Source organism: Rosa chinensis, chromosome 1, assembly GCF_002994745.2.
Source record: "Rosa chinensis cultivar Old Blush chromosome 1, RchiOBHm-V2, whole genome shotgun sequence".
In the NCBI taxonomy this organism is placed as follows: Eukaryota; Viridiplantae; Streptophyta; class Magnoliopsida; order Rosales; family Rosaceae; genus Rosa; species Rosa chinensis.
This window is the reverse complement of record NC_037088.1, coordinates 62,012,464-62,024,505: the sequence shown is the minus strand read 5'-3', so window position 1 is coordinate 62,024,505 and position 12,042 is coordinate 62,012,464. Positions and strand designations below refer to the sequence as shown.

Sequence of the window (12,042 nt, the reverse complement as noted above, 5' to 3'; positions counted from 1 at the left end):
TGCAACCAGCCAACCATTAAACGGCGCGTGCACTATAGTTTCATAATTCTCCGGTATATTCTCTTCTTTAAATTTACCATTCCACCCTTTCAGAAAAGTTTATATCCTACCCGCCTACCATACCCGTAGATGAAGGCCCCATGAGAACGGTGGGTGGGCCCATGAGTGATCATGGGGCCCAGTATCACTTTGTCCCCTACATACCCTTCGCTTGTCGTCTTGTCTCGTATGCCAGTATGCCACAGCCTTTTTCTTTTTTCTTTACAATTTTTATTTGTTAATGGATAAAATTGAAAATAATATTATTAAAAAACATGGATGTATGGAAGGAAATGGGCACGTGCCCAAGGCCCCAAGGCATATGCGGGCTGTGAGGCGTGACGGGGTGGGTGCCCCTACCACCAACGACCAACCGGCCTCTCCTCCTTTTTGTGACCACGCCGGCCGACGCCTAAACGGTGCCCTCTGGCTTCCCCACTTTCTTCTTTTACTGAAGCTTCTGTCCCCTTTTCCTTCCATCTCTCAGAGACAGTATCCTATAGTTTTGGTCTTTTGGATAATTGGTTTTCATGGTTTGGTACAGGTGTAGGTGTTCCTTATCTAGGGTTTCATAAAGACTGGTTTGGTTCCTGGTTGGGAAAGGAGAGCAATAATCCCAAATGAAAGTTAAACCAAACTCATAATTAACAAGAGGAATGAGTTCATTTCATCTTCGTTATGTATCGTAAACTTTTTCGGAGTCTAATTGTTGTCTAAGGTAATATATTAAAGCCATAACTTGAAGGAAACTCATTGAAAACAATAATTAAGTTCGAAACATGATTGACATTGCGTACACATACCGTGAGATATTCAGTGGTGTACGTGTACGTACGTACCTCTGTCTGGAAATGATGCATCATCTCAAGTTGTTAACTATGACTATGCTTGAAACAGTGATTAGGGTCAAATCAGTGAAAAGTTGAGGCACTAATCGTGCAGAGAGCTCTATGCACATGCCAAAGGGCCCAGATATGTCCATCTGCATGATCATCAGCACTTTAGATTGTACGTATAAATAGCGATCAAATCAGAGTTTTACATACATGGTTATAACAAACCAGAATGGCCCAAAGCAGCAGTACTAGAGAGGTACGTGAATGATAAATGTAAATCTGTAATATACTGCATTACTGCTAGGAGTTTTAAATCAAAGTAGGTGCAAGACTGCAAGTATATGGGGTCCAATTAATCCCATGACACTATGATTGAGAAGTTGAACATACTCGAATTAAGATTTGAGTGATGGAAGAGTTGCGTAGATCACAAGGACCCACTGCTTCATTCTTTCTGCAGAAGAACACTGTATCGACCTTGCAGTACTGTTCAAGTTGATCCACACCACTTCCAGCTCTTCGAATTTTCCCTTTCTAATCTTATGAATAATAATCTTTTTTCATATTCTTCTATTTTCCCTTTTGGCCAGTGAGCGTGTTTTTCTTCACATAATTTAGAATTAGTGGAGAACAGAATGATTAGGTTTTGAAGGTGAGTGATGCGAGCATGTGAGATAGACTATCCTCCAACTCTCCAAGTCAAGATTTAGGGCTATCTTAATATATCTCAGCAGTAGTGTATTCTACTACTGCATCGTCGCACCTCTCATTTATGGATCGAGTGAGCAACACGCACCAATTATACAATTACAAATCAATTTTATCCTATGTGAATCCATTTTTTCTTTTCAAAATAAATATACATTGAAATGTGAAAAATAAAGAAGAGTGCATAAGAGATAAAGAAACCGAGTGCAAATTACATCTTTGATTTGATTTATTTACTCCAAAATTAACCCATAACGTACACTATTTAGCTTTAAGATTTTGTGACATCATGTGCTAAATAGTTTCTGATTACTAAATCGTAAAAATTTTCCTAATGATATATTTACTGTGGGATTCGAATCATTTCATCTATGTGGTATGATGCCAAGAAACTTTACCACTTTGATTCTTTCACGAAGTAGCTTGTTTGATTATGATCATGAAAGCATTTACTAGTGATAAGTAAGTTACTAATTCTCACTTCCATGTTTACGTTCCATGTTCACCTTTATGATATAAGAAGTTGAAAAGAGCCTAGGTCAATTGGTGACTTTGATCACAATGCAAGTTATAAACAAATACCAAAAGGGATTAAAAAGGTTAATTAGTTGTAAGATGGAGCTAAATTTGTCGGTTAGCTCGAAATAAGTCTTTCTATTTTGTGATTTAGAAAGTTAACCAAGATAATTGAAAGGGATCCATGGCATGTGATCGTTGAGCCAAGCCAATAGCTCATTAATAATCACCCATTTGAAACCTTTTTATGTAGTGAATCTTTGTGGTCTAAGTGAATTTGAACAACATTACAAAAAGGGCCCCATAATATCATCATTATACTGCATAACATGCCATGTTAACTTGATTGGTGTTTATTTTGGATTAAAAAAGAAAGGAAGAAAGAAAAAGATGCTTTGAAATTAAGATACATTGAGAGCACCTCCACTTATATTGAGAGTATGTGTGGGAAATGAGATAGACAAGCAAATGATTCAGACCTTCTAAAGCAAAACTTGGCTAAGAAATAAAAGGGTTGGGGATCGATGGTTTGGGAAACAGCCCAAATTACATGTTTTAAGTAAAGAGATGGAGATGAATCAGATGATATATAAACCACTCTTCATGATCTTCTCCTTAGCATATTTTTTTGCAAAATAATGTTTTCCTTTTCACAAGCAAGCGAGTTTAGGCTGTAGCCAAATAAAGATAAACACACCCATATGTTTCCTACCACAAAGAAATTGAGCTTTAAAATCAGAAACCATATGGCCATTGAGAACATGTTATTCCACAAATAAATCGGGTTGTTCAATCACATTTGCGAGTTGCACTGTTATTTGCTACTCACTGGTCATCAATTGGCACATAAATAATTAGACCATACATATGTCCAGCTTTTGATAAAATCTCATACCCACTTAAGAGACTTGAATGACTATCGTGGAGGAAATATCGACTTGAGTATTATTTGTATGAATTCTAAAAGAGAGCGGTAAGATTCATCAAAAAATATGAACCTAATTCGGATTTGTTGATCCAATTTTCATATTTGTTTTCCCCGGCCTTATCACGCCGGTGTCAATCACTTGTGATTCCCTGCCTTTTTAAGCAAAACAAAGACTAATGCTACCGGAACAGTTTGGAGGAAAAATTCAACCTCCCTAGGAAAAACTCCAAAAACCACAATCATTCTCTTTTAGAAGATGTAGTTCACTTTAAATTCATGTTTGTTGGATACTTGTCTAAACTCTAGTCTACATCTTCATCATAAGTTTCATCTTTCTCTTTTCTTTCTACTTTTTTCATGGCCAGAGCTTTCAAAGCTTATAATTACCATTGTTGGTCATTTCTAGAGACATTGGAGGACAACCAAATTACCCGTGGCTGTCCTATGAATCATCACCTTGGCCCTTAAAGGCTGTACCTCAGTACCTACTACCTAGCCATTTACTTTTCCCGGTTCAATTGTGAAATTTCATCAGTCTTAAAAAAAAAAAATATGCTCAATTTTTTAGTTCACCTACTCTACTCTTTGGCTCTTTGCTCCGTTGAGAAAATGATTACCTTTGCTGATGGTGGATACATCACTTGAGATTTTACACCACTTCGAATTTTCGACTGGTTTTTATTCGCTTGCAGAGCTCTATGCTAATCTCAATTTGCTAAATTCAGATCGTATAGACTATCAAACAAACTCTCTAGAGGGTTTTAAGACCAACTTGATAAGTATTCATGGGTTGAAAAATGGTTCAACAAGCATAGAAGTCATAGCGCAAACACAGGCAACCATGTTCAAGAGTATAAAGTAAGAAAGATACTTCTCTCTGTTCCAAAATTTCTCTCTTCCAACACCTAAAGCGGAGGATATTGACTAGCATATAGTTAAGGTCACCAATAGGGTCAAGACAATCAACGGTAACGCCGAAGAGAAAGGGTGTTGTTCCTCTTCCAGTTGGCCCTCCTTGAAGGTCGTGCCTTGTGGTGCAAGTGACCCTTTCCTTGCAGACCCCTATATTTCTTTCCAGCAGAAGTGAGTCCACGAAGCTCTCTGTGCTTGTGAACAGGATTGCAGATCCAATTAATCCTTCGGTCATTTTGGATGGTCATATGGGCAGCATCAACCAAGATCACCTCAAAATATTTGTATGTAGAGTCCTGAAATCGATAATAGTACGTAAGAAGTTACAACTGAAGCATACATTGCAAACCAGAAAGATAACAATATATAAATAGAACATACCTCAACAGTCCTAGGGAAAGTTTTCCTAAAGACTTCCATTACTCTAGGGATCAGATGGATTAAATTAGCAGATGCTAACATTTCATAAGATTATACTAACTGGTGTCATGCATAACAGTTTCACATCTTCCAGAATTCCAGGGTTTTATATGTGGACTTAGTAGCTTATTCAAAATTTCTATCTTCTACAACTATTATGTACGTTAGCATTTAACACACATAAGTTAAGTAGCTTAACATACCTCATTAACCCAGTAAGAATTGAGAACCTTAAGGCCACCTAGTTTGCGACCTGCACGCTCCTCTGCAACTGAGCGCTTGCTGCGTTGGAACTTCAATTGAGTAACACCCTGGTTTGTGGGCTTGCCATACACAATGCCCTTCGCAACTGGTCTCTTGCGTCCACCACGCCTCACACGCACCCGGTAGATAACATAACCCTGTAAGGAGTTTATAAGGAACAATATAATCAGCAAGAAAACTTCTAATGGGTAATCGGAGCAAGAATGACGTCATCACCGGAAATCTCAAATGATTGCATATGGTAAAACATCTTTTTAAGTATCATAATACAATATCTAGAGACCTCTGACATAACCATAAGATAAAATACTACAGTATAGAAAAGTTCAACAAAATCAAAAGCATGACTATAGGAGATTATAATCAGAACACGGAAACCAGAAGCTAAACCCAATCACCTCCCATTGTTTCCAATTTCATTCAAAGACGTAGTCTACCTAAAGATTTTGTGATGTCTATGTTTTGCAGGTGAGGGATAAAAACAAATATCCATTTACTTTTCACCTCCCTCAAAATTACTCTCAAACTTTTCATACAACAAATCATCACAGTAAGGAATACAAAAGCAGAGCATCAAGGTGGTGATGACAAACCTGCTTGGCCTTGTATCCCAAGCGACGAGCCTTTTCAGGGCGAGTGGGACGAGTGACACGCACAATGGAGGGTTCCTGGCGGTACTGCCAAACTCGGATTCTGGAAACGAAGTTCATAACGTCCGACTGCTTCTTCCTCCATATCTCCGATACGTACTTGTAAGCCCCTAAAACCACAACCAATCAGAACCAAGGATAACATGTTGAACAAGATGAAATAGAAATTCTAAATTTTCAGAGGTTGGAGGAAACCTCATACCCATTGTCGGCTTGTCGCAGTGTCTCTGAGTCTCTTGCCCGCCGTGAGCTCTGAGCTTGTAGGGTTTTTAAGCAAGGGTTTTAGTGGTGGGTTCGGGTTACAGGCCGTCAAGTTGGGCCTGTCTGGATGTGATTGTCAGCCCAAGCTGAGTAGGAGTTTTAACCTCATTATAGCCATTTTAAATTCATAATGGAAATATAATAAATGCTGATTTGTCACATTCTATGAATTATTGAAAAGATTTAATATATTTTATATCACATTCCTTCACATTAATGATATTTTAAGGTTAATGAGCCAGAGTATGTTACATCTCTCACACATGTGAATCATTCGGTTTAAGATCAAAAATGACAAGCATATAAGACTAAACTTCTCAATCTTAAGAGTCTATGAATTCTAGTTTTCTTCTTTTTCGGCACATTGTGAATTAATGTAGTATACCAAAAACAAAACAGAAAGTTAAAGGAAACACACATCTCATAACAACCAAATCTAAGCACAAAACTTCCTTTAACCCTAGCATAAAGCGTAAATTCGAATTCTCTGTTTCATTAGCAATGTATGACGAATTGTCTAGCCATGTTTTCCTTCCACAATGCCCTTACATCAAAAGACTAATTCCTCTTTTCAAACCGCTACTAATTTTTATTTCAATAACTAATACTTCGTAAATTAACGAACTTCCACTTACACAGTATAGTCTTCCGTGAGGAATGCGACTAATAGCGTGAGCAGCTCAAATTTTCTTTCGTTTTCATTTCTAGATAGAGACCTTGGATGTTACTTTATTAACGGGAAAACAAAAAGATGAATTACACACCACAGAATGCCACCACTCCACTACTACGAACCATAACTTGTTTTACACTCAGCAGAAGTGTAACGCCAATCAAACACATCTCCCCCTCCGTTTCTATAATAATCTTATCCACAAATTTCTTCGGTAGCATCAATTCCATAAAGCACGAGAATATTAATAACTGACAGAGACACGGAACCCAACAACGTAAAGGGATCCAAGCAATCTAATCTAGGCCTCCCAAGGTTTCAGATTACATAGCAACACCGAAACACCCACAGAGTTTCTAGTTTCTTGAGTCAAAATGATGTTCGGCGGCAGAAGCATGGGCGGCGGAGGAAGTATGTTCCGTTCAGTCAGCAGGGCGGCGCTGACTAGAACTACCGGTGTTGCAATCCAAGAACCCATCACTTCTTCGAGTTCTAACACCAGCACAACCACCACGACTGCTACTAGTCCTTCGGCTTCTAGGAATACCCAGAAACCCGGTTCGGTTAGTAACCTCTGTCTCTCTTCTCCTACCTCTCCGAATTGTGGGCACGTTTCTGCGAGTTCCGGCGGGCCCAACTGGCCCACTTCGCCTCAGTTTGATGATTTCGATTGGGTTTCTGTGGACGGGAGTGAAGATGTTGAGAAAGCTCATGGGTTTCTTGATGACTTTGTTCTTGGACCTGTTCCTTCTGGAGATGAAGTTCACAATGCTGTTTCTGCTCTTCAACAGTATTACCACTCTTTCTCTCTTTCTTTATATTCATTTATATGAACCAAAATGTTGTATGTATGATACTATGATCACAAAATTTGGCTAATTGAGTAGTACTTTTGTAACATATATATGATTTGCTACATACCCTATATAAATACTAAGTTGGTCATATGTACTATTTGTGACTTGGTTATGATCTTTGGTTTTTGAATTATGCACAATTTGCTGTATATTGACATTGCATTTCACGCTATAACTGTCATCTTTCATGAGATGGTGTTAAATTGATATGCTTTTACATTAATAGGGTGTTCACTCCTACTCATCATCCCCAGTTCGTCCGGGATAAATTTGGTTCCGAGTACTTGGACAAGGATGTAGCTGATCAGATTTTGAGTGCTTCTGGTTCGGTGCAGCGAGTATCTTCATTTGGGACAGAATCAGATTGGATGGAGCCTTCTGCTTACCTTTGTAATTCCCAGCCTCAGGGATGTCAAAGAGTTTATGAGGCTTTCAGTTTATTGCAGAATGAGTCATCTGTTCAGGTCCCTATCTCTTGTTGACCCTTATTTTGCAACACACTTGACATATTGGTTTTTGTGTTTTTGAATTTTAATCGCACAAATGATTCAAAATACTAGTATCTATGCGTGGTTGTCGAATCTCACTTGCATTTTCGTATGATTATGTCATAAAGGGTATTTTTTGTGTGTAGAGAATGGTGGTTTCATTGTCATCTGATAGAGCAGTTTGGGATGCTGTGATGAATAATGAGGTGGTGAGGGAGCTGAGGGAATCCTTCTATACAGGTTGGTATGAATTTCAATGACTGTAGTTGATAAGACTTACCTAAGTATTGTACTCTGTGTTACAAAAGAGGTGCTGCAACACGATTTTATAAGTTTCATACTCTATGTTACGTATAATGCCTATTTTTGATGTCTTTTTCCTGGATTTGATGTCTTCTTCCTGGATTTAGTCGCCTGCTTCATTATGAATGTTCACATGTAAGTACTGCTGAAAATAATATGAACTTTGCAGCTTAGAACAAGAACCAGAAATCAGGTCTTAATAGTTTCCGTGCTGATTTTTCCATTGCAAATACTTGAGTGGGTTCAATAGGCGAAGATTATGCAGTCATTAATTAATTTAATTCCAATAAAACTAGCTGAAAACCATGTAATGGTTGGGAAATGAAATTCCTTGTCACTAGTCGCTACTTACAGGCTCATTGAAATACATGATTAAACTTTCTTTGCACATGCAGCTGAAGACAATAGTTCCCAGAGTTCATCTGAGGATTCTGATGATAACAGTACAGCAACAAACTTTTTGAGGTGGATCTTTCAAAATACCTATGGAAAGGTAATGGAGGTAATAGAGAACATTACCAAGCTTTTTGATCACTTGCTTCAACCTCAAGGCAGTGGCAAGACGAAGGCTGAAGCTGGTAATCTGTTTGAGGAGAGGCTGAGAACATCGGTCATGCTCTCTGTCATGGTCCTCTTGGTTGTGGTGGTTACTCGAACCCACAGTGCTTGACCATAATCCGTCGACATCACAGGTGGTAGTTCCACATGGGTTGCTTTCTGTTAAAGTGTTTTGCTGCACTGTATTTTGACACATCTTCTGTTTCAAATGATGCTTTGTTATGAATGTCCAAGTCTGGCACATTAGTCAGCAGATTTCTGATATGGGGCTTTATGGAATATTTGCTGTGTTTTAAACTAGTGCATGGATGATTGAATATTTCATTTGATTGCCAGATATAGTGATTCAATTTGTTGCTTGGTAAATTTTCTCGGTTTGAATTGGATTTTCATCCTTGATTGTGTAATTCAGGACTACTGATAATTCTTTTTTTCAATTTCATTACACGTTGAAAGTTGCTCATTCTTCAATTTAAAAAAGAGTAGAAATTTTTGTATTTCATTACACACATAATGAAAGTTGTTCATTCTTCAATCTAAAAAAGAGTAGAAAGAAAACAAGAGCCAGGTATATTTGTTATATATAATTAAAGACCGTCCAGAAAGGCAGGGACCAAAACTCAAACAAAACTTGGAGCAAATAAAATTTTTTTTTTTTCGATGACATTGGAGCAAAGAAATTTGTTAATTCTGTGGTCTGCCTAATTTGATTCAGCTTAATCAGATTAGGTTATTCTTACCAAATCCTCCCATTACTGAATTTAGATTACTGATTTAATGTATTGAGATTTCAGCAAAATATGGAGATATAACTGAGCAAACGTTAGATAAAGTTGTTAAGCAGCTCGGAATTCGGGGAGTTTGCTCAGTTATATCTCCATGTTTAGCCTGACTAGCCTCCCTCATTCTTTGCATATATCATGGGATCTTTCATTTTATGCATTAGGCTAGTTTGGGCCCGCTGTGTTATTCTTCTTCTTTTGTTTTGTCTGGCTCATTTAGGCCTTGATGTTTTGTTTTTCTTGAAAGGCCTTGTTGGGTTCTTCTTGTAATAGTTTCTCGAGTTGCTTGCCAAAAATAAAAATAAAAACTCATCTAATAAACGCATTCTGAAAATAACAGTACAGCAAGAACTCTTTAAGGATGACAATATTTCTTGCTGTATCACCTACAGTCCTTGGAACTCAAAATAAGTGGTCGGTTCCCAATTTGATCAAAATCTTAGAGAAGAGATGGTAAATCGGTTTTGGAGATTGTCCGTTGGTAAATATCGATCAATATTTAATGAAATTTTCGTAATCTTAAATTACTGTACTGAAAATTGAAATTGCAAATCTTATCATTCATACTCTAACTTAACCAAACTAATAATACCTCACCCCCGGTAAAACAGTTGCTCCTTTTTTCTCTTCCAAAAGGTGGTGACTTGAGATTGAGACAACCACCTCAGTTGACACCCCTCAAATCGGGCCCCCGTCAAAACCTAACCACAAAAAAGAGGAGCTACGTTGTACGCTAATGATAAAGGAGCAGGGCACACGTGGGTCTGAGGGAAACCCTAACGAACCGAATGGCTAACGAGCAATGAAAGAGCAGAAGGACAGAAGCGTCAAAAATGATAGGAGAGGGTGACAGCATCATATCACAGAGCGAGAGAGAGAGAGAGAGAGAGAGAGAGAGAGACAAGACCGGCGGATAAGTCGCCGGTTACCCGCCGTCAGCAATTGTACTAAACCATTGCTCGCTCAGTGCCTCAGTCCCGTTGCATTTTGATGTTTTGTGATTCAAATTTAGTTTCACCCATTGTCGTCAACTAGCAACAGTACTTACTTGGTTGCATCATTAGCTTTGCTGCTGCAAACTTGGTTGCAGGTTTGCTGTTTTTCCATTTCAGGTAAATAGCTTCTCCCAGAAGTAATACATCTTTTTTTTTTTTTCTCAATATTTTTTTTGGACCACAGGATCACGAAGAACCCTTCATTAACCATACCCTCAAATCAGTCAAGGCAACTAAGGACTTGGAATCCTGGATTCAAGACACAAAGAGAAGGAATGGGGCCATGAAAATTTGATGGGGGGGGAGGGGCTGGGGGGATTGATTGCACCTATCATAAGACACGTGATATTCAACTTTCCCACTACAATTATAAGCCAAGTCCCATCCTTTACACCTTTTCGTTCTTTCGATCTATGAATTATACTTCCCTTATACTTCATGCCAAATTTTTTGCTATACTATTGAGTGATTTTACAACAACACTAAGGGGTCACGGTAATGTTACTAATGTAAAATGGAGCATAAAACTTTGGGATCATAATTCAATGTAGCATGTATCAATCTTAAAAGTTAGAATAGCATGTTAAATGTCAATCTTCATAACTGATCAACTGCAAATACGTTCGTGGTTTAGGCAACTACATATCAGCATCGGACCAAGCCTCTCTTCACATTCGTACCGAGCAGTATAATTTGAGTCATTCTCTAGCTAACGAAAATCGAGTTATTCAACAACTTTTCCGGCCACACCTCAAGACCATAGGTCTCAATTCTTGTTTTGGATCATGGCGGACAATTGCTCCCACATAGGCGTTGTAACTGCAGAATCAGATGTTTTCATTCAAAAAATTAGTTTCAATATATTTGAATCATTCGTCGCTAGTAAGATATTTTTGCCCGAAATACTCAACAAAGTTATAGTCAGTTTAACCTAACCACAAATCTCATCTCCTACTTCACTAAGACATAATAGAAAAGAGGGTATATAACTGTATATATAACCCTGTTACTATATAAGCAAGAATATACATGTTGAGGCTTTTTATTCACAAATATGTTAAAAGTGGTTAAATTTTACGTTCTATTTAGTTTTAGACTATTTAGCTTTAGTGTCAGAATGATACTGTTATAGGAGATATCCTCGTAGGCTCAATACAGGCTTAAAGCCCAGTCCCTATCAGGTAGATATGAACATAGTTCATACTGGCATTAGGGATTTGATTTAAAATTTGAATTTTGAAGCTGACTATTTCAGCTAAAAACTTGGAGGTCTACCTCTGGAGTCAGGAAAAGCTTTTTCCTTTTCTGTGTTCAACTCCACTTCGAGGGTCTGCTCAGCCAGCCTAGGTTCCTATCAACCTTACTGACACGGCCTGACGGTCCCATTGGGTCGTTTATCAGATGCATTGAAACCATATTGTAGGCTCGCTGCACCTGATCCCCTTCCCCCACTAGAGAGTAGAGACTAGACTAGGAAGCACCGAAGCAGTCAAGCAGAGCGGGCTATTTTCCCGCCAAAACATGCCCCCATCTACAAGCTTTAGTGTAATTTGTCTATCAAGAAGCTTAATTTGCTCTATCCCACTTATATGGCATGAAATAGATAGCAACTATCATTTTGGTTTGTATTCTTATGGCATCGAAAGTTTTTCGGGCCCTTTGCTAATCGAGCCTAAAACTCTAGAATTTTAAAAATGCCAAATTAGGAGTAACACTTGAGATTATCATAACTGTCGTGAAAAAAATCATATTCCTAAAGTAGAAGCACAATAGAAGTATGTATAATGTGGAAAATATACCGAATTAGTCGATTCAAAATAAAATTAAAATGTCAAATTAGTCATAACAAACA

General features: G+C 38.1%; 2 protein-coding genes across 2 annotated transcripts; one reads left to right on the top strand and one right to left on the bottom strand.

Annotated features, from left to right (window-relative positions):
* Positions 1-3,886: 3,886 nt before the first annotated feature.
* On the bottom strand, positions 3,887-5,512 carry LOC112171449 (60S ribosomal protein L15). Its single transcript, XM_040512803.1, has 4 exons — positions 5,476-5,512; positions 5,217-5,383; positions 4,563-4,760; positions 3,887-4,235 (listed from the first exon to the last, which is right to left on the bottom strand). Exons 1-4 carry the CDS (start codon positions 5,477-5,479, stop codon positions 3,990-3,992), a joined length of 615 nt encoding a protein of 204 aa, XP_040368737.1. The 5' UTR covers positions 5,480-5,512; the 3' UTR covers positions 3,887-3,989.
* Positions 5,513-6,301: 789 nt separating this feature from the next.
* On the top strand, positions 6,302-8,779 carry LOC112196971. Its single transcript, XM_024337478.2, has 4 exons — positions 6,302-6,997; positions 7,291-7,528; positions 7,699-7,792; positions 8,251-8,779. Exons 1-4 carry the CDS (start codon positions 6,582-6,584, stop codon positions 8,523-8,525), a joined length of 1,023 nt encoding a protein of 340 aa, XP_024193246.1. The 5' UTR covers positions 6,302-6,581; the 3' UTR covers positions 8,526-8,779.
* The last annotated feature ends 3,263 nt before the right edge of the window (positions 8,780-12,042 follow it).